The sequence below is a fragment of the Rhinatrema bivittatum genome, chromosome 12 (assembly GCF_901001135.1).
Source record: "Rhinatrema bivittatum chromosome 12, aRhiBiv1.1, whole genome shotgun sequence".
NCBI lineage: Eukaryota > Metazoa > Chordata > Amphibia > Gymnophiona > Rhinatrematidae > Rhinatrema > Rhinatrema bivittatum.
In genome coordinates, this window is record NC_042626.1 from 25995650 (window position 1) to 26022638 (window position 26989).

The window sequence follows — 26989 nt, forward strand, 5'->3', positions numbered from 1 at the left end:
GGTATTTGTTTTTATTTAATATTTATTTTGTTTACTGAACAGAAAAACATTAAATTAAAAAATAAAGACAATTAACAAATGGAAACTGAACTTCCTCCCCACAGCCTGGTGTCAAAACAGCAAAATTAACACCCCGCCTTTCAAGCCCCCACACCCAGAGGTTTCTTACTCCCTTCCTGGGGCCTGCAGAGTAGAAAGGGGGTATGAGAGATCACAAGTTGCTTTTGCCCCACCAAAACCATTTGAAAATGGCACCAGACAACCTGGAAGCAGGTGATATGTTGTATAGCTATTTGTTATATAGCTGGCACCATTTTTGAACCGGGCCTTGGTAGCTCATGAACAACCAGGAATCACTTTTGTGCTTTTCTATTTCACAGAGTCCAGGAAAGGTGTAGGAGAGCGGGTGGGGAGGGGGGAGAAGACATTTATGGAAACCCAGTGGGGAGGTTAAATTTTTGTTGGTTTGCTGACTTTCCAAAACAAAAGGTAATGAAAAACAAACTTGGAGGGTTTTTTTTTTTTTCTATTTTTAAACAAATAAAATGTAGGCATTTCATTACATTTTATTTCATTTAAAAACAAATGCACAGCCCCAGCTAGTCTGGGAGAGGAAGACTTGATCTGGGCATAGAACCCAGCTCCACCCAATAGTGCACAGCACTGCCCCTAAGGCCACTCCCACTGTCTTCCTTTTTCATTTGTCATACAATCCCACCTCTGCCTACTCTCCTTGCACTGGCAGCTAAAAAAATAAAGCCATCACCTTGCTTTACCACCTCCATCCTGAGTGGGCTTTTTCAAGAATTGCCCCATGGCTCTGGAACCCGGTACCAAGAGAGATCCATCTTACAGTGGATTTTGTGATATTTAGGAGGCAATTTTCAAAACAAGTTGGGCACATTCAAAGTCCACAGCGACCACACCCAGTCCACAGTGTTGGTGTGGTTGTGGGAGGGATGCTTCCTATTTATATATGGGGTGGGAATGCAGTTTTGTGGAACATTTCTGGTCTGCCTTTACTGACCAAGTTCAAGTGAATACTAACCTACAACTGACTTAGATTGTGCCTGTTAAATATTTAGGACCAATATCGAGGAGCAGCAAAAATAACATACTTTGATCTCTCCTATGCTAAATGCTACACACTTAACGACTGCATATTTTTGGAAATCCACGCCTATGCTAACTACACTAGTCGACATTGCAACTATGGAAAAACTCATTTGTTGAGGGACAAGATCAAACGCTATGATCTAAATTGGAAATCATAGTGGGTTTGGCACAGATCATTGCTTTGAATTTTTATAGTGCTCAGCTTGGACAGTTCGTTATTACTTTCCTTTTTGCGCCTTGGTTATACTCCTATTTTGTTTTTGATTGGTACTTTCTCTACTGGGTGAAAGATGAAAATTATCTAATGGTGGTTCTTACTTTGTCAAATTTTGATATTCTGATGCCATTTCATGCCCTTTGTCAATTATCTTAATAGTAAAAGAAGTGTCCACCACTGTACAGAAAAGGGAATACAGTAGTAGGCTACAGCAGGGGAAGAGAGGAAAAGAATATGGGGCGTGAACTTCCCAATATACCTCTCCACCACCCCACTCACAAACACCACTTCCTACCACACACATGCCCTGCACTCCCCAGCTAGCTCCCTAGTCACACACACAATCCCCACATGCACTAGTCCCCCTACAATCACACACAAGCCTCCTCACCCACCTATGCCCTGCTCATACACACAAACATACTCTGCTCTTAGACGCCACCAACTACGAAGCTGCAACTGATCCACTGGAACCTGAGTCTTGCAGGGTGATGTTAGCAAAGGGAAGTGTGCCATACAAGGATTTAGGAAGGGAAAGAGGAGAGTGAATGGTACTTTCATCATACCATCTGCTTTTCCCAGTACTGGGAAGGGAAGGAGATATGGGAGCAGATCTCAGGATGGAAGGGAAGAGATAGGCAATGAAGGGAGTAGAGGGAGAATCAGGAGAAATAAGGGAGAGCTTGGATAAGGGAAGGTGGGATAACTCATTTTCATCCTTCTCTTCCAATAATTTCTTTTTTCACTCACACACGCACTCTCACGCCATACCCCTTCAATCATCCGCACATACACCACTTTCTGATACCACTCACTCTCATACATTCCCTCATGCCGCCTCCCCCCCACACTCTGATCCTTTCATTCACACTCAAACCCATCTCTGCACACTAATCCAAGCGTTTTTTCAAAGGAAAACAGCAGCACACTACCTTGTACTACTTCCTCTTCCTGGCCAGCCCAGAGCTGGAATTTGCACTTTAAACCACAGGAGGAAAAAGCAGCACATTCTGGCCCTAGCTTGCTGTACTGTGTTCTTGACAAAGCCCAAATCAGCATTTGGGGGGGGGATGGGGAGAGGAATTAGGCCCCCCTATCCCCTCCCCAACAATTCCACAGAAAATTAATTTTGCATAAACAGATTTTGTGCCTTTCCTGCAGCCATAGAAGCCCATGAAACAAGTACTGCCTATACTGGAAGCAACAGGAATTAGATCGACTCTAAATGATCTACCAGGTACTTGCAACGTGAATTGGCCACGAGCAGGATGCTGGGCTCAATGGACCTTGGTCGGACCTAGCATGGCAATTCTTATGTACTGTTTTAGGAAGTGTGATTTAAAACTGGTATTACATGGGGCCAAAATTGCTGCATTGTGATAGCAAAGCAAATTATCACATTGCTGATAGCATTAGTTTATTGCATTTTTTTTTTAATACCTTCAAATGAACAAGGTGGTGAGCTACACCACCCTTTCCTTTCTGGAGCCTTAGATTTAGAGTAGTTTTATTATTTTCAAAATAATAAAATTTTTTAAAGTTTTAGAAATATAGATTACAGCCAAAAAGGATCATTAGGGCCTCCTAGGCTGCCCATTTGTACTTACCTGCTGTATTGGCACAGGATCTGTGGTCTTCCCCCTTCTTCCACTACTACAGTCCCTTTATGGCTCCCATAAAGTACATTCTTTCAGGTGTCCACCACCCCTCACTGAAACAAACATTCGCACATTCCATTTGAGCCTCCTTGCCTCAATTTCGAATGTTGACTCTTTGTCCTTAAATTTTGTAGTCTATGGAAAATGCTACCTTTTGGTACTTCATTGAAGCCTGCTAGGTGTTTGAATACTTTTTCATCTTTCTTCTACAGAGTACATCTTTAACTCTCTCAATCTCTTGGTGCAGGCCATGCACCACTTTTTTACAGGCGTAGTAGAAAAGGTAGCTCAGCTTATGCACTGGAAATTCTGCAAACATTTACCACTACCCAAGAAAAGCACTGGAAATCATGACAATGTTCTGATCACCTGGGATATTCCCATTCCAACAGATAAAAAGATTTCTGGAAGAAATTGCAATTTTGCAGAGAGAAGATCCTCAAGTAACACAATGCAATCAGAGACCAAGAAAACAGGCCAGAAAGATACAAAAAAATAGTTCAAATTATAGTGGGTGCCACTGGTCTGCTTAAACCATTTCCAGGCACATCTGTGCATACCCCACCTTCTGAACTCCAGAAGGAAGCTCTCTTTAGCGCAATACAAAGATTAAGAAGGGTAGCAGTAGTGAATTTGAGAGCTTGAGATCATACACAACACACCCTGATTTACCACAGAGGTTCACGCCTGGCAAGGTATGTGCACAATCAACTCATCAATAATCTTCTCTAAGTTAGATTATTGCAATTCCATTCTATTAGGTCTCCCGTCTTCCCATACTAAACACCCCTTCAGATGGTCCAGAACACGGCGGCCAGAATATTGACAAACACAAGAAGAAGAGACCACATATCTCCTATTCTCAAAGACTTGCATTGGCTGCCAGTTCACTATAGAATCTTATATAAGTCCATTACAACCATCTACAAAGCTTTCCATCAACTCTCTCCGCTTAACCTTCAAATCCCGTTTAAAAAACATACCTCCACCAGACCGATCAGGGAGTCCTACAGAGACTCCTTACAGGTTCCTCCTTCCAAAACCTTTCAGCATATAACTCTCAGAGACAGGGCATTCTCCACAGCAGGACCCACCTTATGGAACTCCATCCCACCAAAACTGAGACAGGAACCCTGCCTTACAACATTTAGAAAAAGACTCAAAACCTGGTTTTTTATGAAAATTACACCTAATTTCACCCTAATCAACTCTGACCACCCAACAGGATAATTAACAACTTTCACCACCCAACAGGATAATTAACAACTTTGACAATTCCTCAATTTTACATTTCTCTGTTAAATTGGCAGGTTTACTTTTATTTTTCACTGTTAACTTACAGTTAATTTACTGTTAAATTACTATCGCCTTTTCTCCATTCCAAGTTGTATCATATCCCTGTTTTATTGTAACTGCTATTTTTTTCTCTTAGCACTTGTTAATGTTCTTATTATTATTTTCCTTTTTGCCACACCTTGTTAATTGTAAACCGGCCTGATGCGATTCCCATTGCGAATGCCAGTATAGAAAAAACTCAAATAAATAAAATAAAATAAATAAATTTAGAGACATTATCTGCAAAACCAAAATTTTCAAATGGGGGGAAAAAAAAAGTTTCATTTTCCAGAACCTGTATGACCCCCACACTTATTCACACAAATCAAAGCAGACAAATCTATGAAATATAAATCCTTTTATTCCAAAGCTGACCAGATTACAAGTAGGGATGCTGAACACCTCAACAATATTTCCCTCTTCTGATACTGTTTTCAAGAGGCTTTCTTGGGTCTTTGGGAACTGAGGCATAATCAAGTAATTTATTTTGTAAAGTACAGTGGAAACTAACAGGATTCTAGGTTTCCTGTACTGCTACTTCTTGGTACTAGCAAATAGAAAGAGTGTGAGTGCATGGAATGAAATAAGACAAGTTATCTCCAGTCTTCTGACAAATTCTCAATTCCCCTCCCACCCAGAGCTCTGATGTGCAATTAAACTGAACTATCATGATGAAGCAAGTTGATACATAGCTAAAGATGACAAAGTGAAAGGCAGAGAGGTATAGATGTGATCTAAAAAAGCAAGGTAAACTGTCTTAAAATTGCTCTCCCTCAATCCAGCTAAAAAAAAACCAAAAAAACAAAAAGACATGCAAGGTCTTTCATGGGCAAGGACATGAACATGCATGGATTGTACTTTCAAATCCATGCACATTATTGTCCACTGAAGTTTCACCCCCAGCAAAAGCCTGGTGCAAATTCCCCACATCCTTTGTGCTCAAGGACAATTTTCAAAGGGAAAAGTAGACATGCGCTTTCCCTTTCAGAATTTATCTACAAGGGAAGCAGGTATTTGGCACCTAGGCAGGGAGTTTGAAAATTGACCCCTAAGTCACTTAGCTGGTCAAGGGTTTGGGTTATTTTCTCTTTTAGAAAATGCTGCAATTAAGCCCTGCTTTTTAGAACCCAGCACTACATGAACCTGCACTTGAATAGTAATTTCAACAGAATGCAAACATTTCATTCCTTTTTGGGATCTAAGGCTGGGCTTCCCAAACCTGTCCAGGTGACCCCAGAGCCAGTCAGGTTTTCAGGAGATCTGCAATGAATATACATGAAATAAAATTGAGTTTCCAACTTATGTTGATTATCATATGCATATTCATTGTGGCTATCTTAAAAACAGGACTGGCTGTGGATATCCTAAAAACCCAGGACAGGTTTAGGAAGCCCCTAAGGTTTCAAAGTATAAGTATTTCCAAAATGCAAATATATTGCCAAATCTATTTGAGGGCTGGGGTGTAGATCTGGGAACAACAACATCACTGTTGAACCAAGCCTGCAAAACCTTGGGCAACTCAAATTAACTAAATGTATCCACTCTCTCCCACTGGACCAAGTTTTACATCTTTTCTCCAAATATTGAGCTTTCAAATTAAAAAGCCAAAAGGGCTATTTTTCCCCAACGAGGGAACTTTTAAAACAGAAAAGCCAATATAAGCAAGAGGCCAACATTTCAATAAAAGATACTTATAAGATGAAGGGGAGGTTTGTCCAGGACATCTCCCACAACACCAGATAGATTCTAAAAGATGTGAATATGGTAAATTTTGGTTGTTTCTCTGCAGAGAAAAAGAAAACAGTTTCCTTGAAGGGGTGTAATACTTTTCCTGAGTGTTCCTTTTCAGTTTGTCTCATACATATGATTTTTTTTTTTGTATAAAACTATTTTAGTACATTAAGATACTGCATGTTTTTCTGTAACAAGGGCCTCAGTATAAAACATGTCAAATGCAAGATATGAATTCACTGCCCCAGAACAAATTACAGAGTAAACATCACCTTCCAGTGAGTATGCTGAGTCCAGTAAAGTACACAAACTAATCAGTACAGCTGTTCCAAGAACTCACTAAAATCAATGTGCAATGAAAGTAATTTTAAATAAGTGAACCAATTATAATAATGCAATTAAGACTGCCTATGCAAATTCTATGCTATATCTTGATTTAGGTTTATCTTGCATGGTATGTAACAGGAAAAATTGTGTACTATTCATACTGTTTTTGTTTCCGCTTTCTCAATAACAAACAATAAAACTAATTTAACAATAAAGACAGACAACTTTTTTTCTGAATCAAACATTGCTATACATAAAAAACAGCATATAGAGAGCACAAATGTCACTATATCACCCAGTAGATCAAGCCAATGTAAACTGCAAGTTACCATGTAACCATCAGTCTGAAGGCTGCATTATTTACGAAGTTGGGATGCTTTGAATATTTGCTTTAACGGGCACAGTATGCAGTATTCCTCAGATGGCCGTGATATATGAAGTAAAACGTTTGATGCTCCTGGTATGCCTGCAAAGCTACTGAAGCAATAAAACTAAATATTCAGTTACAGGTTTGTTTGTTTGTTTTTTTAACCAAAACAGCCCCCCAAAAATAGTATTTTTCAATACGAATTAGCAATACGTTTGCCTTTTCAATACTAAAACACTGTCATTATTTTTAAAACATTGTGTGCAATACAATTTCCCACCAAATTCTTTTCACAAGATTGTTACAAACCTACAGACAGATTTATTTTAACTGAAACATACCAGCATAAGTTTTCTTTTTAAAATACAAATGCACAATCCTGCCCTGCCTCAGGATACTTTTTTTTGGAGAAGTTTTAGCAAAACCAGAACCCCTGAGACGAAAAAAAACATTAATACAATTGAAGTGTTGCCAGTGCTCACTATTTTCAATGATACTGTCACTATGTTCTAATCTCTTTTTAAAATCTTATTTATGCTGCTTCAGGTTTAGTGGTAGTTTCATTTATCATTGAATAAAAAATATATATAACAGTTCACTGCATTACTGCCATTAATGGCGGGATGGGCGCCATTTCCCATCCCTGCAGCTCTCGCGCCTCTGATCGTAGTCATGACTCCAACCATCCTGCACACGATCCTCATAACTGAAGTCATCCCGGTTTCCTCTGTACCGATGGTCGGGGGTCTGGTCCCCAGAGCGCTGCTCCCGACTGTACTGCCTGTTGTCAGACTGGTAAGGATGAGAGCCCTGCCGGTTCTTGCGCTGCATCGCTGGGTCCTGCCAGCGCTGGGGGCTTAGGCTCTGGCTGAAAGAGTGTTGATATTGCTGCTGCTGGGGTGACTGCAAAGTGAAACCAGACTGGGCTGGCGGCTGGGGTGCAGGCATTATATTGAACTGTGGCTGTTGCTGCTGCTGTTGCTGCCACAAAACATTGTTCATCTAGGGGGGAAAACACATTGGAAAAAGAATCAGCCCATAAGTTTCAATAGCACCATAATGAACTAGTAAACAAGGGTGCCATGTTTAAAAACAACCCACATAAATCTTTTGCATGACTGAATAGCACTACCGCGGTGACAAGCTCGTTGGGGATTGGTGGGGAACAGTAGCTCCATGGTAGCTTTTCAGCTACACATGCAAATCAAGGAATTTATTTGTATTCTTATTTTTGTAAGAATTATCTCCAAATGGCCTTACACAATATTCCGAGCATCTGCAGTTTTCAAACTCAATATGCTTAAAATAACAAGAGACAAGTGGCATCTTATATAATCTTATATAACCAACCACTTCCTCAGATGCATCTGGTCATTTTTGCTACACCAGACTAACATAGCTATCCCTCTGAACATCAATGTGTGTAGTATGCTTTAAAAAATGTATGAAGCCTTTTCTAAAATACTATAAATCCTTAATAGCAAAAGGTCATTTAGGGACTGAGACACACAGACAGACAAAAATGGACAAATAAAGGTAAACAAACCACTGCTTGTCTCTGAAGATTATCTGGAGAGGAGAAAGACCTCTGATTCATCTGCGAGGAAATGAAGGCAGGAGGTGCCATGTTATCCAAGCCCCTTTCAAACCTGCCCAATAAAGAGTAAGACACAAAATTAAGTCGTTATTCCTTCATAATTAACATACTTGAGTTATCAACACAGGGACAGGACAGAAACTGGTGAGCTGCCAAAAGAAAAAAAAAAAGTTTGGCACTAGGATTCTTTAAATGTATAAGAATAAAAGAAAATAACCTATTTATAGACACTTTACAATAATTTTGTAAATCACGCATAAATAAGTCGATAAATGTAAACATGAGTTATACCAATTTTCGAAGCAGTCTTACACAATACACAAATGCATTCTGAAAATGATCCCAAATCTACTCTGCACAAGTTAGATATGAATAAAAAAGCAAAACCAGACAGAGCGGCAGTTACTACCCTTAAGAAAAACATGGGGGTAACCTGCACGGAGCGGCAATTACTACCTTGGGAAGCTTGCTGGGCAGACTAGATGGACCATTTTGGTCTTGCCGTCATTACTATGTTATGTTACATAAGAGTTTTGTGAAAATTTGCATGCATACTTTAAAAATCCAAACCCCTCCCCAACACCACGCCCAGGAACACCTCCACTCAGGCCAGGTAAACATATGCAAGAACATAGCAAACAAAACAGGTGGGCTTTATCAATGGAAGAATCAAGTTTGCTTAAAATAAACTGTTTTCCATGTTACCATTGCTAATGGCAGTGGCTATTCTCTAAGTGAACTTAATAGCAGGTAATGGACTTCTCCTCCAAGAACTTATCCAATCCTTTTTTAAACACAGCTATACTAACTGCACTAACCACATCCTCTGGCAACAAATTCCAGAGTTTAATTGTGCCCCGAGTAAAAAAGAACTTTCTCCGATTAGTTTTAAATATGCCCCATGCTAACTTCATGGAGTGCCCCCTAGTCTTTCTACTATCCGAAAGAGTAAATAACCGATTCACATCTACCCGTTCTAGACCTCTCATGATTTTAAACACCTCTATCATATCCCCCCTCAGTCGTCTCTTCTCCAAGCTGAAAAGTCCTAACCTCTTTAGTCTTTCCTCATAGGGGAGTTGTTCCATTCCCCTTATCATTTTGGTAGCCCTTCTCTGTACCTTCTCCATCGCAATTATATCTTTTTTGAGATGCGGCGACCAGAATTGTACACAGTATTCAAGGTGTGGTCTCACCATGGAGCGATACAGAGGCATTATGACATTTTCCGTTTTATTCACCATTCCCTTTCTAATAATTCCCAACATTCTGTTTGCTTTTTTGACTGCCGCAGTACACTGAACCGACGATTTCAATGTGTTATCCACTATGACGCCTAGATCTCTTTCTTGGGTTGTAGCACCTAATATGGAACCCAACATCGTGTAATTATAGCATGGGTTATTTTTCCCTATATGCATCACCTTGCACTTATCCACATTAAATTTCATCTGCCATTTGGATGCCCAATTTTCCAGTCTCACAAGGTCTTCCTGCAATTTATCACAATCTGCTTGTGATTTAACTACTCTGAACAATTTTGTGTCATCTGCAAATTTGATTATCTCACTCGTCGTATTTCTTTCCAGATCATTTATAAATATATTGGAAAGTAAGGGTCCCAATACAGATCCCTGAGGCACACCACTGTCTTGAAGACACTAGAATATCCTCAATTTCCATGGGTAAAGACAATTGGTGATTGAGCTCTCAACAACCAAGCCATCAAGTTGAGTGAGGGAAGGTCCAGATGAAACAGGTTTCCCTCTTCTTGAGTTAACAAAGATGAATCTAAACCAAGAGGAATTGGTCTGCTGGACAGATGTACTAGATATGTGAAGCGATCTTCTCTGGGCCATGCTGGATCAGACAAGACCAGTCTTTGGGCACTTTTTGCACTATCAATGGAATCAATGGAAAAGTGTACACCAGATCTGCATTCCAATTGAGCAGAAAAGTATCCTGCGCTGATCTGAACTCACATGGAAGAATGGAGCAAAAACTTTTACAGCTTCCTGTTTTGCTCGAATGCAAACAGGTCTTTTGCTGGGAGACCAGTTAGACTGAATACGCTGTTGGCTGTTTACTGGTGTAGAGTCCATTTGTGTGGTTGAAAAACTCTGCTGAGGCAATGTGTTAATGCGTTGAAGATCCCTGGAAGGTAGGTCACTTGCAAGACAGCCTGATGGTAGCATGCTTATTCCCATATCTTTATTGCATAATGAGGGGGGGGGGGGGGGGGGGGTGTAAAAAAAAAAAGTCCATGACCCTGGGCCTCCTAGTTTATTCAAAGAATATGGCTACTTGGTCATTGGTTTGAATGACAATGCTCTTCAGCCTGGTGCAGATGGTAAAACATTCTCTTGTGATACCAGAATGAAATCTTGCATCTCTTCTAGGGTCTACAAAATCTGAACTGAAGGCAAATTGGATGAGAGTAGTACCAGAGAACAAATGGGATTTGGATTCTCCAGGTGTAGGCCTTGTTTCATTAATTTTGTTTGAGTAAGGTCTCTGGTATTTGATGGGGGTAAAAGTATCATATTGCCTTCTTCTCCTGACAAGATTCTGGGTAGGCCTACATACAGCTGTGAAGGAAGCATTGCAGAATGATGAAGCCACCTGCCCTGAAGGTAAAGGTGTTGAAGACAGATGCATTTCACCTTCCAGGGCTCACTGCATCGAGGATGTGAGTGTCAACAGCGCCCATGAACCACTGCACCCATCAATATTCAAAGCCACTTAGATGCATAACTCACAAGTTATCCATTTAAAAAATTTCATTTTGAATGCTGACTTTGGTTTGTTTTGCACATAGACCGCTCCAGTATCTCCATAGAGTGGCACCTCTTTTTCAATACATGTCACTTACTCAACCCAGAGGATCTAACCTGTTCTGCTGATGGGGGGAGATGTTTGGAGGAGCTCTTGCTCAACTCCATTCCTAGTGAGGCAGATGAGGTTGCACTTCAGGTAGAGGGACAGACTGCACCTTCTGAGACACAATTCCTCTTTTTTCCAGATCCTCAATGGGGCCTTGATCTTCTAGTCCATGGGGATATTTGTCCACAGTCGTAACGTGGATCTGGTTCCCTTCACTCCCCACCCAGACTATGGTTGAGTTTTTCCATGAAAAAATTGACAAGATTAATCATGAATTCTCCACCAGACAACTTCCTCCATCCCCACTTCATTCACTTTCTTTTCTTTTGGCCCCTACCATGCTTTCTTCATTTATTTGAATCCAAGAACAAAATCACCCATTTTCTCTCTCTCTCCTCCGACAGACTCACTACTCATTCCTCTGACCCAATTTCCATCCCACTCCTCAGTTCTCTCTCACCTGCAATCATCCCCTCCATCACCTCGTCAATCGATCAGTTGCCATTGTGAATATCCCCTCTTCCTTTCAAATGTGATCAAATCATACCTCCAAAACCCCTCACTTGACCCTACTTGCCTCTTCCCCTTCGCATCCAAACTGCTTGAATGCATCATTCACCTTCACTATCTTGCTTTCCTTTCAAGCGTTTCTGGATCCACTCTGGGAATGGAACAGCAAAGTACAAACCAGGGAGACCAGGGTTCAAATCCCAATGCCACTCCTTGTGACCTTGGGCAAGTCACTTTACCTTCCGTTGCCTCAGTACAAACTTAGATTAAGCCCTCTGGGGATAGGGAAACACCTGCCGTATCCAAATGTAATCTGTTTTTAAGTGCCAAAAAGGTCGGATATAAATAAAAGACTATTCTGGCTTTCGCTTTCTACATTCTACAGAAACTGCTCTCAAAGACTATTCTATCAGTCAAGTGCCTCAAGGCTTTGTCTTGGGGCCCTCTTCTCTTTTCTCTCTACACTTCTTCCCTTGGTACTCTACTTTCACGCTAACAATATCCAGAATTACCTCTCTACACCAGAAATTTCTCCAAGAACCCAGCCTGCTTATTTAACATTCCTTTCTAAATATCCTGCCACCACCTTAAACTTAACATGGCCGAAGAAAAGAAAAGAACTTTCCTATCAAACCCCTCTTTTTCTATCTCTATGGACAGTACTCTCCCCCCTCCCCCCTGATTCCCTGTGCCCATAACTGTGGGGTAATATTCTTTTCTCTCCTAGACACATAAGACTCTCGTCAGTCATTTCATCTGTTGTCTGTAAACCGAAGTGCTTAGTGATTTTATCTCTAGAACCTCGGTATATAAAAAATGTTAAATAAATAAAAAATAAATATCCAACACACTCCTAAAGAGTTGTCATTTCTTCTATAACATCACTAAAATCCATCCTTTCCTTTCTCAGCATGCTACCAAAATGCTCACCCATTCTCTTATCACCTCCTGCTTAGACTATTTTGTTCTGTGGCACTCCTACGGGTTTGACCACTGGGTGTCACCTTGTCCCTGTAGAAAAATAACTAGCTAGAGGGAATACCATTCTACAGCTCCTCCTCTACGAGTGCACCCTAGATATAACTAGGGACTAGAGCAAGATTCAGGAGGAATCAAAAGGAGAGTTGAGGAGAGAGGAGCCCTAGTGGAGTAGGTTCCTTTCCTTTTTGGTGAGGCCTACAGCTTCACCTCAGATACTTTGGGAAAACACCTGCATGTGCACTCCCTGTCAAGTCAGATATCAATAGAGAGAAACTGAGAGAGTCAAAAGGATTTGCCTGTGTTACAGCTTAGAACTCCGAGGAAAGATTATCCCCCTGGATCCAGAGGCTGGGTGATTAGGCCCATTAGCACTCTTTAGGAGCAGAAAAGGGGCTGCAGGGACAGTGGGCTCAGAAGATATGGAAAGGAGGAATTACTACTTACCAGATAGCCATCTCTCATCACCTCCAGAACCCACTGGTCTGATGTGATAAGAACATGCCATACTGGGTCAGACCAAATTCTGAGATCAGGGCCTACTCAAAAAGGCTGCTCAACCCGCCAAGCTGCCATAATGCCCCAAGCTCCCCAGCCCACGCCAGAGATGGGAACAGACATCGGATTGGCACGCCGAATTCAGAGACCAGAAGGGGAATGGAATCCCTAAAATTAACTCCTCCCCCCCCTTTTTTTTTTTTTAGATAGCTAGCTAGAGTTAGATACTTTTTACCTGAGCTCAGCCCATCCCAGCCTTGTACAGAGTGTCTCCCCAGATATGTGTGTGTGGGGGGGGGGGGGGGGGGGGGAGAGAAGAGAGAGAGGACAAAGGCCTTCATCGCTGTGCTCGGGTTCCTGCACCTGCTAGCCTCTCAGCAATTTGTCTCTCTACAGCTAAGTCCATGCTGGAAAACCAGCCATTGGACCAAGGCACTCGTCTAAGCAAGGGATCTGCATATATCTCCTCAGGAAAACTCGACTGAGGGGTGTACCATAAAGTATCACCACAGGAGAGTGGGGTGAATTAAGTTTCCTTCTTTTCTCCTTCTAAAAAAAGTTTTTAAGCACTCGCCAGTAGGGAGATGCAGAATACTGGCGGGCTGATGTCAGAGCAGGGATATATATATATATATATATATATATATACATACATATACACACTGTGACATCAGCTTTTGTGCTGTCTCCATCTGCTGGTAGAGGTGCATAACACACTGGTGTAGATTGACCTGTCTGAATGCTAAGAAACAGTCTGTGAGATACCCTATTTAAGGTGAGGGGAGGTTGTTTCCCCCTTCTCTTATGTTGAGTGATTTAATGCCTTCCCTTCAGGGTGGCTCAGAAGAAGAAAAACCACAAACTGAGGAGCAGCAGTGAAGACCCTCAACAAGATCTTCGAACGGGACACAGGTGCAGGTTGGGTCAGTGTGTGAAGTCTGCTGGATCCAGGTAGGACTGTGAAAATTCAGAGGAGATCTGTCTCAGCGTGGAATTCTTCAGGAGTAGGAAACCACTATTCTCTCACTTAAAGGGAGTTAGGAATTCCCCCAGAACCCAGAGTTCAGCACTTCAAGAAAGGACACTCATTGTACAGACACGGGCATCACCTGGACATTGATTACCTTTTCACTAAATCAATAACGTTAATTTTGAACACCAAATCCTGAGTCCTGCACTTCTTGTCCTGATCAAGATAAGAGATTTACACTAACCAGCTGCACCAACAGAAAGGAAGTCACCTTACTGCCTGGGCCACGAGCATCTGCTTTCCCCCACAGAAAGAACTCACCCATGGGGTAATACAAGTGGAGGGGACCTGTGGCAAAGGAAAATAGCCCTGAACAATCTTAAATTTTTGTGTGTGCCCTTAGAGGAGATGCCCCTTAGAAGATAAGGGTTACAGTTCTTTGTGGGCCTCCTGCTGAACCACCTTTCTCCATTGCAATCTATTAATAAGTGTTCTGTACAACTTATCTTCGTTCAACATTGCTAGAATCATGTAACCTCTCCTTTCAAGTCACTATACTGGCTTCCCATCTGCTTCCACATACAGTGTAAGCTTCTTTTATTCACCTAAAAATGTATTTTTTCTACAGCTCTTCATTATCTTCTCTTCTTCCCCCCTACACCCTTCCTTGTGAACTCCATCCATTAAACAAATGGCTCTTATCTGTGCCTTTTTCCTTCACCACCAACCCCTGGCTGTGCACTTTCCTCTTGTATGCCTGGAATATATTTTCCAGGTGCATTATGCTCCCTCTCTGGCATTATTCCAAACCAGTTTAAAAATTCCCTTTTTTATAACCTATCCATTTCTCTACAATAAATACATCCATAGACTGTCTTGACTAGAGTAGATGACAGTCTTATGTGAATCTGTATAGCACTGCAGTAGTCAAGATATTACTTCAGCATTAGTAACTGAAGAAAAAGTTCTCACCTGTTACAACTTGGTGTGTTAGTCGGGCTCACATTGTCACTTGCATGTGGCGAATAAGGTGCATTATTCCCATCCTGGGATGCATGACTACTTCCTGAAGGACAGTAAAGCAACCAAAACAAAGCATTTGACATTAACATCTCATGAAAATAAAAAAGTTACCGCACAGAAACAAAATGTGAATGCCAATTTGATTTGATAAAATAAAATCCAGAACAACATTAAAAGGACTGCGTGTCACAAGTATCCAATTTCACCTTCCAGTCTAAAAAACTACCAAGGTAACTAATCACAGATCAATATGAAAATCAGCTTTAATTACCAACAGACAAATATGCAATTACACACAAAGCACAGAACATGTGCACAGCAAGTATACCACCATTGCTACTAAACTGATAGTAGTATGCTGGAAAAAATTCTCAGTATTTATTCATGCAACATATTGGTAAAACAAAAAAAAAAAAAGCAAATAAAAATTAAAAAAAAAGTCTTAAAAAAGAAAAACTGCATTCAACAACTTATGTGCAGGTAAGTTAATCAAAGGCCAACTTTTATAAAAGCAATGTACATTTAGGTAGCACTTTCCACAAAGCTATTCTGGTGGTGGAAAAGATGCTTATAGGTTTTCATGTCAGCTTCTAAAAGGGACATGGAAGGCGCATTATTGTTGTTATCCAATTACAGGTGGAGAAACCGTGGCACAAGGACACAAGGTCTTGCCAAAAGTTGCAGAGTTAGTGGAAGAGTAGATCTGAACTTGAGTGTCTGGTCATCTTAACTCAAAGGTCACTATACACCTCAACAATTCCTAAACTATCTTAATGTATACATGCACATATATGTAGTTAGTAAGCATATACATATAAACAAGCACTGCAATGCAGCCTCTGGAAACCAAAAGAAAAAAACATTTCTAAATCTATGAAATAACAAAGAATGCATCTGCCTTATCTAAACCTCTCTCTGTTCCCCTGAAATACCGAAGAAGACCAGCATAGACACTAATAATCTCCTCTCAACTCTGAAAATAAAGTTCACTAAGCTGAAATATTATCTGGACTTTCTGGAAAAAAACCCCAAAACTTTCCAATTAACACCAGACACCTTTGCATTCCTCATTCTCCATCATGACTAGTTTCATTCTATGTATTTTATGGATACCTGATCTGAATTGAATTTTGAGAGGCCTTCCAAAAAGTCTGATTCCAGTAAGCAGATTCATTCCATAAGGAACAGATTCTTCATGTTTGAAATTCACAAATGCAAAAAGCTTTGCTTTACCATCTTTATCCTTAGGAATTTTTACTTTAATAACTGGACCTGCCTGTAAATCAAGAAATATATGGTTATAAAAAGGAAGCAGCTAGTCAGCAAACACTATTCACACTCTCCAAAACGAGAATCAAACAAAACAGTAAATTTTGCAAGAAATTAGTACATGCATTTCTAAGCCAGTGAGCTAAATATTGTAAAATGTTACTTTCAAAATGCCAGCTTCATAAGAAAAATTTCTTGGGAAGAAAGAGATTGTGAAACAATAGTATCTACCTAAAAAAATAAAACCATTCCCTCTGTTTACTATTCAGTATTTCAGAAATTAAGGGCTAGGGGGCTATTTGATGCTCTAACTACTGTTTCATATATCAATGTCACAAAAGAACATTTACAAGAACACTATTAAGTGAGACACAGCCATGGTAAAAGGAAACGTGCTGTTGTGCTTTATCTGCACCTACACTTTTAATTTGTATCTCTTTGCTGATTTATCACTACCACCTTCTCCCCCCGCCAAAAACCACCTCCTCAGAACTAATTTTTCTACCCTCCTTCCCAGGCTGAGGCCTCCCCTCCCGGCTCCTCTCTTTTTTTCTCCTCCCCCAGGATCTCCAACGCCCTCTTTCCTTGCGCAAAGCCCAATCTTCTTCTCTTCTCCGTCCGATACCTGGTGGAAGAGCTCGAACAACAGCTCCTCCGTCACCCTCGGGTCCAGGTTACCCACAAAGAGCGTCCTGTCGGCCTCAGCAGCTCCCATCTCTCCCGCGAACAGCGAGTGACGCACTTCCACTTCCACCTGCCCCGCCGGCCTTGTTACGTCACCCGCACGCCCGCTCCCCCCCCCGCGCGAGACGAGTCGCGCCGGAAATGAGACGTGGTACGAATACGTTCTCCAAAGAGAGCGACCAGTGTTGCTAAGTCAGAGATTTTATGGCTAGCTCTGACCGTTTTTGAGAGACAGGGATCTAATTTGGCTATTTTTGGACAATTTAGCTACAAATCTGGCGACTTTCTTACAGCTCTAAAATTTCCATCGGTTTCCCTACTCATTGAGCATACCTCGAAGCAGAAACGTGCAAGAGCGCAAGACCTGCTTACGGTGGGAGGTGAAGAAAGTACAAGACCGTGCGATCTCCTCTGGTACTTTCAGTGGTAACTGGTCCTGCTCTTTCTCCCCTCACAAGTCCTCAGAACAGGCTCTGCCATGCTAGAAAGGTCGGACTGACCTCAGAGAAGGGCAAAGCAGTGGGGTCATGGACACAGTGAGTGTCCTGAAGAGGGAAGAGGAATTGGGAAATATAGATAACAGTAAAACCCACACTTAAAATGCTTTAGACCATCCACTTAATGTAAAAGAGAATTAAATTGGATTCCTACAATTCAAAACTGAATCTAATGAAATGATTTTCAGAAGAGCCATGCCTTTACACTTTTCTGGAATTTCTGGTAGTTGACTTCTTGGCACCCTGCTAGAGCAGTGCAGCTGCTGTATGAAGAAAGCAAATCTTTTATCAATCAAACATCCTATTCCATATGCCTTGAATACAGGAGTTTCACAAGGTTCCACTTTCTCAGCAGCCTTATTTAACATATCTTACCCAATTTGTCAACTACTCTCCACCCTAGGTGTGACATATAGAATATATGTAGATGATATCCATACCTGGGAACTTTAGATTTCTAGTCACCCTGAGATTACTGTGAATGCGGGGACAGGGGCGAGGGACCAGATGTGCATAAACTTACTCTCATACACACGCATTAACACTCAATGCTAACTTTGTAAACTGTTGTGATCTTACTCTGGAAGGATGGTATATAAAACGCATAAATAAATAAAAAATAAATATGTTCATGATCACTTTCCACACACACGCTCATTCTCACATGCTCACATCTTTACTCATTTTCACACAAACACACCCCTCTCACACACATGCTCGCTCACTGAATTCTCTTCCTCTTCCATACACACACACACGTGCCCACTCACCCTCACACCCATGTTTATTCACAGTTTCACTTCTCTTCCTCCTATCCCAAACCATACACTCTCATACTTTCTTTCCCCTCCCCCATGCACCCACCCTTTCACATATATACACACACATGCCACCTCACATCTATACACAAACACATGCACAAATTATCCCCTCACTGTCTACCTCTCCCCACTTCCTCCTGGGATTGATAGAAAGAATCCTTCCAGCCAATAACAATAGCAGCACCTTCTAGGGATGTGCAGAAGGAAAAAATTTGTTTCATTTCGTATTTTCATTTCGTGGGGACCCAAATTCATTTCATTAGGTTCATAGGGGGAAAAAAAACCAATTCGTTTATTAGTTTCATTCGTTTCCGTTTGCCATTAAAGTCAATGGGGGAAGTATTTGCAGCCTATTTTTGGCTGCAGAATTGAGGTTTTCTTATCAATTCAGATGAAACTTCTGTGGAGCAATCATCAGAACGAGAAAAGAGCTCCAAGGTACTTAGACTGTGGCAAAGTGGCACCAAAGTGGCATGAATAGCCTAAAGCACTGTAAAGGGACAAATGGGTACCAGGAGTGGCAAGAGTGCTTTAACAGAGGTGCAAAGCAGCAGCGAGAGTGTCAAAAACACACCACAGCTTCAAAAGAGAACACCGATAACAGTTGCATGAACCCTCAAAGGCAGCACCAGAGGCAAAGTGGCAAGACAAGTGGCATCAACATCCTACAGCACAATGTCGAGGGAACATAGCAAGCAGAAAGGGTGTCAGAAAAACCCACAAGGTGCCGATAAAGGGACAAGCAGCAAAGAAAGACTAGCATCAACACACTGAGGAACCATGATAGTGGCAAGAACACCACAAGGAGTAGAGTCGTTTGGTGTATGGCAGCAAGGCAGAGTGGCACAAAGTTGATAGGGGCAAGTTAGGCTGGCAGAGCTGAGGTAGTCTAGTCTCTGTGGTTTTGATAGGGGCAAGACAGGCTGGCATAGCTGAGGTAGTCAGGTCGCTGTGGGGTTGATAGGGACAAGACAGGCTGGCAGAACTGAGGTGGGGGGGGTGCTATTCACGGAGCGGGTAGAGATTGGCAGGGGCTGCGGGGGATTGTCGTGGGCCGAGGAGAAAATCATGGGGATGGAAAGGGATGAGCCAGGGGTGGGGATGCGTGCATATGTATGCCCAAGAGAACGGATTAGCGCTGGGTTTACGTGCTCGCGCTGGACCGGCTGGGCTTCGGAGCGGGACCCGGGACCGGACGGGGCACACGCGGGGTAAGTGCGAGACTCCGGCATGGGCGGCGTGCTTTACCGTACGTGCCCGAATGCTCGCATGTCCGCTTGTTGACCCGCAGAGTGGTGGCCGGCGGCCGCTCCGTACGCCTCCTTCCTCCTGCCACCCTCGCCCCCCCTGGGTGCTGCCTGGACCCTGTGGGAGGAGAGGTGAAAATCATAATGGGGGATTGACAGAGGCCTACAAAATCACCAAAGGACTTGCACGGGTGAATGTAAATTGCTCGAGGGACCAGGGGCCGCTCCACGAAGCGAGTGAGCAGCTCCTTTAAAAAAAAAAAAACACAAATCAGGGAAATCAAAAGGATACTAAGAAAGCACTGCGAACCAAACGAATGAAACTAATATGATATGTTTCATTCGTGGGGGATTGCCGTGCATTTCGCGGACCCCCGAATCAAATGAATAGGAACCTGTTTGTTGCGGATAACACATTTGTTGAAAACAAATGCACATCCCTAGCACCTTCTGCTGCTGCTGCTGCTGCTGCTACTACTGCTATTGACCTCCTCCCTTCTTCCCACAGGCCAATTGGAGGCCTCCTCTCTTCCTGCCGGCCAACATTGGTCTGCAGGCTCAGGAAGAAGAAAGGAGGTCTCTGATTGGTCAAAGGGCAGGGAAAAGGAAGGAGACTATTTATTTATTTATTTAATAGATTTTATATACTGTCATTTGGAAAGTACTGTCACAACGGTTTACATGAACAAATAAAATAGAACTTAAAAAATAATGATACAGTATAAAAATAAGCCATTGTAAAATTAATTAAGCATAAAAACAAGTAGAAATACAATTTGCTAAAATAATAAAATACAAGGTAAAAATAACTCAAAATTCATACAAACATTCTTGACTTGTTACTGGGTTTTTTTTTCCCGGTCCTGCTCATCATAGGCTCTGCGAAACAGCCATCTTTTAAATTCTTTTTTAAATGTTTTTGGGTTCTGCTACAGTCTTCATTCTGTTGGGAGGGCGTTCCAGATTTTTGGGTCTGCAAGGCATATGGCTCTGTTTCTAACCTGTATTAGATGTGCCAACTGTACTGTTGGAATGGTTAAAAGGCCTTTGTTAGCGGATCTTAGGTTCCTTTGCGGTATATGTAGTCGGATGGTTGCATTAAGCCAGTCTGTTTCTTTACTATAGACTATTTTATGTATAATACAAAGAGATTTATATTCTATGTGAAAATTCATTGGTAACCAGTGTAATGAGATCAACACAGGTGTAATGTGATCGTGTAAGCCAATCAGATGTTTTCTAAACTGGCTGCTTCACCAGTGAAGCAGCAGCAGGGCACCTGGAGATTACATATGTTGGCCCACAGACCCAGCAGTTCCATTAGAGTTCCGGAGTCTCTGGGTCAAATCCAGAGAGTTATTATTATTATTATTATTTAGAACTTTTATATACCGGCATTAGTATGCAAACATCATGCCGGTTTACATCATAACTAACAGACTGAAAATACAATTAACAGGGTAGGGTAAAACAGGGCGCATGAATACAAGTGCAGACAGTAAGGAGGAAGAGAGCAAACATCAACTTTGAACGGTGACAGGAAGGCAAACGAGAGTCTATATACAATTTATGTACTTTTTACAGGATATACAATTTAAGTACTACTTACAGGATTAAAGGAGAGGAAGAGGATGGAGTCAGTTATTCTGGGTAGGCCTGTTGGAAGAGCCAAGTCTTTAGTTTCTTTTGAACTTAGAGTAGCATGGCTCAAAGAGTTCCCAGGTATAATGATATCAAATTCTACTTCCCTACCAAAACAACCTGGACAGAAACCCTCAGATTCCTAGAACTTTGTCTCTCAACTGTTAAGATGTGGTTAATACACAACAAGCTAAGCTTAAACCTATCTAAAACTTATACTTATATTAGGAAACCCTTGTTTTGACAATATTCCCGTTACGATCCAACATGATAATTGTACCATCAATAACGTAAAACAGGTCCACAATTTAGGCATTATATTAGATCCTAAACTACATTTAACTATGCATATCAAAGCACTCCATAAAAACTCTTTCTACAAAGTCAGGTTACTAAAACACATCAAACCTCTTCTGGATCCTATTCACTTCCGTAACAGTCCAATCATTATTCCTTTCTAGTTTAGATTACTGCAATTCTCTGCTCCTGGGCCTTCCCCAATCCACTATTCGCTCACTTTAGCTCTTACAAAATTCAGCAGCTTGGCTTCTTTCCAATAACAGCATCTATGAACACATAACACCCATCCTTTACAAGTTGCATTGGCTTCTTATCAAGTGGTGCATTCAATACAAAATGCTAACAATCATTCACAATCTTAATATTTACAACAATAACATCACATGGTTATCTGCATCATTACATATTTACACTCTCATTAAGAATCTCCCTCTGAAAATAAATTTCTTTTACAAATCCCTTCTCCCAAAACAACTTTGCTAGTCTCAACTAGAGAACGGGCGTTTTCTATAGCAGGGCCTATCCTGTAGAATATTATTCCCCTTGACATCCAACTAACGTGCAGACAAAAAGACATTCAAGAAAGCCCTGAAACACTATCTTTTTCTGCAAGCTTTCCCTAACTTGTGTATATCCTAATTTGAACTTTCCTTCTACAACTTTCTTGATGAAACTTTTAATTTATTTAATTTCATTTGACTATTTTTAAGATTTGACTGTTTTAATCAGTTATATAATCAGTCTTTTAGTTTATGTTATTTAACTGTTATTACGTATGTACTTTTGTAACCCACCCCGAACTTTAGAGGGCAAGGGATATAAATACTTTTAAATAAAATAAATAATAAACGGGTTAGGATCTTTAGCTTGGAAAACAGAAGTCAGAGGGAATATGATAAGACATCTTATAAAAGATAAGTGGGATCGAATGAGAAAACAGAGACACTCCAGGAAACTTAACCAGCAGATTTAAAACAAATCATAGAAAGTATTTTTTCTTTCGGCAAACAATCAAGCTGTGGAATCTATTGCCAGAGAACATGATCAAGGTGACCAACATAGCAGTGCTTAAGAGGTCTGGACAAGTTTTTGGAGGAAAAGTCCATCGTTAGCTAGTTCGACCTGAGAAAGCCCCCACTTACCCCTGAGAGTGTGCAACAAGAAATAGATCTACTTTCTGGGATCTGCCAGGCACTTGTAACCCGAGCAGGCCAGTGTCAGAGAAAAGATGTGTTCAATGGGCCTTGGTCTGACCCAGCATGGCATATTTTATGTTCTGATGTAAAAAGTGATTTAGGCATGTAAATTCGCTATCTGAAAATTGTCCTTTCAATACAGCTAAATTGTGCTTATTGTCCCCAAAATATTTAAAGGAAAAACAAAGATAAGCAAAGCAAACATCAGGCTTGTCATAATCTTCTCATTATTTCTTGCCTTATTATAAGTGTGTTATCATAATGAGCCCCCTTTGAATTTTACAAAAACTCAAATATCTTTAGTCACTCCGACCTCTTCTGATCTTTATAAATCAAGAGACTGGTGCTCCAATTATTGTCAGATCTCTAGTAGCACCACCCTGACCCATCAGCGTTATGAATAAACTAAAAGAATCCAGGAATGACCTTGAAGGAGAATTTTGAGAACAGAAGCAGCATTTTAATGAAAGGGTGCCCAGGCTTTAGCTCTAGCCAACTATAAATTGCACAAAGAACTGCAGGTGGCAGCAAAGAGAAATGCTAGAACTGTTAGAGTCCTACCATCCCCTGTTCATTTCCTGGAATTACAGTAAGTGAGAAATATTTGTAACAAAAAAAAAAACAAGTTTGTTGAATCTGAGACCCCTTTTATGAAAGGAAGTATGCAAATGTTTTACAGGAAGGCATAAAAGAGGTAGTAGATTACTATAACTGTGTGTAAGCACAGGGCAGAGAGTTCCAGTTTCTGGTTGTAAGATTCACCATTTCTCTATCTAAGAAAACTGAGGACATAAGTGTCAGATATGAACGACTTTTCTGGCAGGAGGAAAGTGGGAACTGATTTCATGATAACATCATCATCTATTAAAACCAAGGTCCCTGGTCTCCTTCATGAGATCATAACAAGGGTCATGGTGGGCTATGCCACTGGTCCATTTCGCTCAGCATCCTGTCTCCAACAGTGGCCAATGTAGGTCAGTTGGATGTACCCAGCAGAGCTCATTCCTTATTTCTCACCCCCAATAACAAGAAGCGGCGCTCCTCAAAGTTTGCCTGGCTAATAATTACCCTGCACAAACTTTTCCTGCCCTTTTTTAAAATCCTCCTTGACCACATTCTCCGGCAACAAATTCTGCAGTTTAACTGTGCATTGACTGAAAAAAAAAGACTTTCTTAAATTAATTTTAAATGTGCTACCAGTTAGTTTCATGGAATATCCCTTAGTCCTAGTACTATCTGAAAGAATAAAACAGTGCTTTACCCATGGACATAGCTTGTTATAAAATGTATACTTATACAAGAATGCTCTATAAGCATGTACATTTATCCGAACTGAGTGGAGACTCTTCAGGGGATGGAGTTCAGGAGGGGTTAGGACTTACATGCATACATTCCATTTGTCTAAAGTATGCATGTACATTTCCCCCCCAAAAAAATCAGTATAATAATTAAGTGTATGTGAATAGGTTTGGTAGTGCAATTTTCAAAGCGAACGTAACATGTGTAAGTTCACGTTGAGTTCTGGTGTAACTTGTGCAAGTATTTGGAAATTTCAGACCATGCTCTCATTTGGGTGGATTTTCATTGGGGAGAAGTGAATTGCGGGAATAGGAGGTGGCGGTTTCCTGCTTACTTGTATAACGATGTGGGATTTAAGTCCTTTCTAGAAAGAAAGTGGGACGATTTTCATGAACACAATCAGGCCCATGTTTCTAACTCCGCTCTTTATTGGTAAACCACCAAGGCTGTTATGAGGGGAGAAGTCATAGCCTACTTGAGTTGGAGGCGGAAGACATTAGATAAAAGGCTCTTGGCATTAGAGAAACAGGTGCGGCGGGATAGATTATTGTTTGCTGCTTCTTCTACGCCTACTAATTGGACAGCTTTGCAGTCCTCCCAGGTGGTGTTGAATTTTCTTTTACATCAGAGAGCCCATAAATCTATGTTTTATTTTAAATACCAACTGTTTAAATTTGGGGATAAATCAGGTAAGCTGCTGGGTTCCTTAGTTAAACATAGGGAGGGTATTCATCATATAGCTGCAATCCGGAATACTCAGGGTAAGGTAGTAAATTCTACTTCTGCTATACATATAGTATTCCGGGATTTCTTTCAGTCTTTGTATGCTGGAGAAAAGGAAGATTTGGGGGCTAGGGAATAGTTTTTTTGCAGTCTTTCCTTGCCTAGGTTGACTCCCTTATAATTGGAAGCTCTGAACGCACCTATAACACCCATGGAGGTCCAAGTGCTTATCAAACAGGCTGCTCTGTTTAAGGCACCTGGACTGGATGGTTATGGAGGTGAATTTTATAAACTTCTGAAGGAGCGAGTTGCCTCCCCCCTAAAGACTATGCTTACTCAGCTGATAGAGATGCAACGGTTCCCTTTCCCTACTTATAAGGCTTTGATTACAATATTACCAAAGAAAGGGAAGGATTTGATGCTTCCAGAATCATATCAACCAATTTCTTTGCTTAATTTTGATCATAAATTGCTGGCTAAATATTTGTAGATTGGCTGCTCATCTGCCTACGTTGATAGCGGAACATCAAGTGGGGTTTCTAAGAGGGAGGCATGCAGCTTTTAATGTTCGTAAGGTAATGCTTTCTATCTCCCGAAGTTTATCCACCCGTATTCCTTCTCTACTTGTCAGTTGTGATGCTGAGAAAGCATTTGACAGGGTAGATTGGGAATATTTATTTTTCATTCTGGATCGGTTTGGGTTTTCTGGGGTCTTTTCTGATGTACTGTGGTTATTATATTCTACCCCCACAGCAAGAGTATGAGTTAATGGACAAATGACCGAGGAGTTTGAGATTAAGAGAGGGACACATCAGGGTTTCTCCTTGTTGCCATTGCTTTCTTCTGACACTTGAACCCCTACTGCGGTCTGTGAAGGAGGATGACAGGATAGTTGGCATACCAATTGGGACACAGGTTTTTAAAATTGTGGCTTTTGCTGCCGATCTATTAGTCCATTTATCTAGGCCGTTGGAGTCTTTGGCTGCGGTGCTTAGGGTAATGACTGCTTATGGATCTTTCTCAGGTTTTAACTCAATATGGAGAAGTCAGAAGCTTTGGCCTCTGATACCCAAGTGCAGTCTCTATGGTGGAATGAGTTTCCCTTAAAATGGGCTACTGGCTCTTTTATTTAATTAGGGATTTTTCTTACTTTGAATTTGTATCACATCTTTGATCTGAATGTTTTACCTCCCACCTCCTCCTATCCCTTCCGTCCTGCCTATTTCTATTCCTGGCCCTGTCCCTGTCTCTACTCCCACTCTTCCACCTAGCACTCCTGCCTTCGTCCTCCCACCTCCTCTCCTCATTTCTCTCCCTCCTCTCATCTCGCCTCTCTCCTCATGCCTCTCATGCTTCATCCTTCACACTACTCCTCCTCCACACCATCATTCCTCCTCACCACCACCACTATCACTCCTCCTCACTTCACCAGCACTTTGCCTCCTCACCACCACCATCACTCCTCCTCACTCTTCCACACAGAAAGACAGACAGACAGACAAACTGTACTAACAAACAAAAACTTTCACTCCAACAAAGAAGACAAAAGACCAAGATAAAGGGAAACAGTTAACAACAGAAGACCAAACAACACAGGTAATCGAAAGAAAAAAGCTCCTACTCCCACTAAACTCACCAAATCTCCTCTCCTCTCTCCAATGCCTGACACACCCTCAAAGAGGCAGCTACAGGAAGCCGGTATATATAAATCAAAAAAATAACACGCCATGCATACATCAACATGCGCTGTGTTAAATAACGCGCAATGCGCTGTCGCTACGCACATGATAACATACCGCGCTTTGTGAAAATTGCCTATGCAATGTGGTAGACAGGAAATTAGCTTAACCACTACCATTTTTTTTTATCGCGGGCATTATTTCTCTTATATTTATAGCAATTTGATGAATCAGGCCCTAAGTTAAGCTCCACCCTGGAATGCCCCTGTCTTGCCTCTCACAGGGAAGATAACTTTGATGCCGGCATACAGGCATCAAAGTTATCATTAAAGTTTTCATTAAAACTCGCTAGGTTTTCATTAAAACTCGCTAGGTCTTGATGGTCTGCATGAAGAGTTTTGCATTAAAATGGACGATGAAAGT

At 41.3% G+C, this 26989-nt stretch overlaps 1 protein-coding gene across 1 annotated transcript; it reads right to left on the bottom strand.

The window, feature by feature from the left end:
- Positions 1–4669: 4669 nt before the first annotated feature.
- RBM7 (RNA binding motif protein 7) lies at positions 4670–17320 on the bottom strand. The gene is made up of 5 exons (XM_029573031.1): positions 17105–17320; positions 16324–16486; positions 15160–15253; positions 8298–8400; positions 4670–7753 (listed from the first exon to the last, which is right to left on the bottom strand). The coding sequence occupies exons 1-5, from the start codon at positions 17192–17194 to the stop codon at positions 7364–7366; spliced, it is 840 nt and encodes a 279-aa protein (XP_029428891.1). The 5' UTR covers positions 17195–17320; the 3' UTR covers positions 4670–7363.
- Positions 17321–26989: the final 9669 nt, after the last annotated feature.

Bases quoted from the DNA above. Each gene is read 5' to 3' on its own strand.
- RBM7 (XM_029573031.1), bottom strand. From the start codon at position 17,194: ATGGGAGCTGCTGAGGCCGACAGGACGCTCTTTGTGGGTAACCTGGAC. The intron at 15,254-16,323 runs GTATCCATAAAA...ACTGTCCTTCAG, and splicing joins CAAAATTCAATTCAGATCAG to GAAGTAGTCATGCATCCCAG. The intron at 8,401-15,159 runs GTGAGAACTTTT...TTTATTGGGCAG, and splicing joins AACACACCAAGTTGTAACAG to GTTTGAAAGGGGCTTGGATA.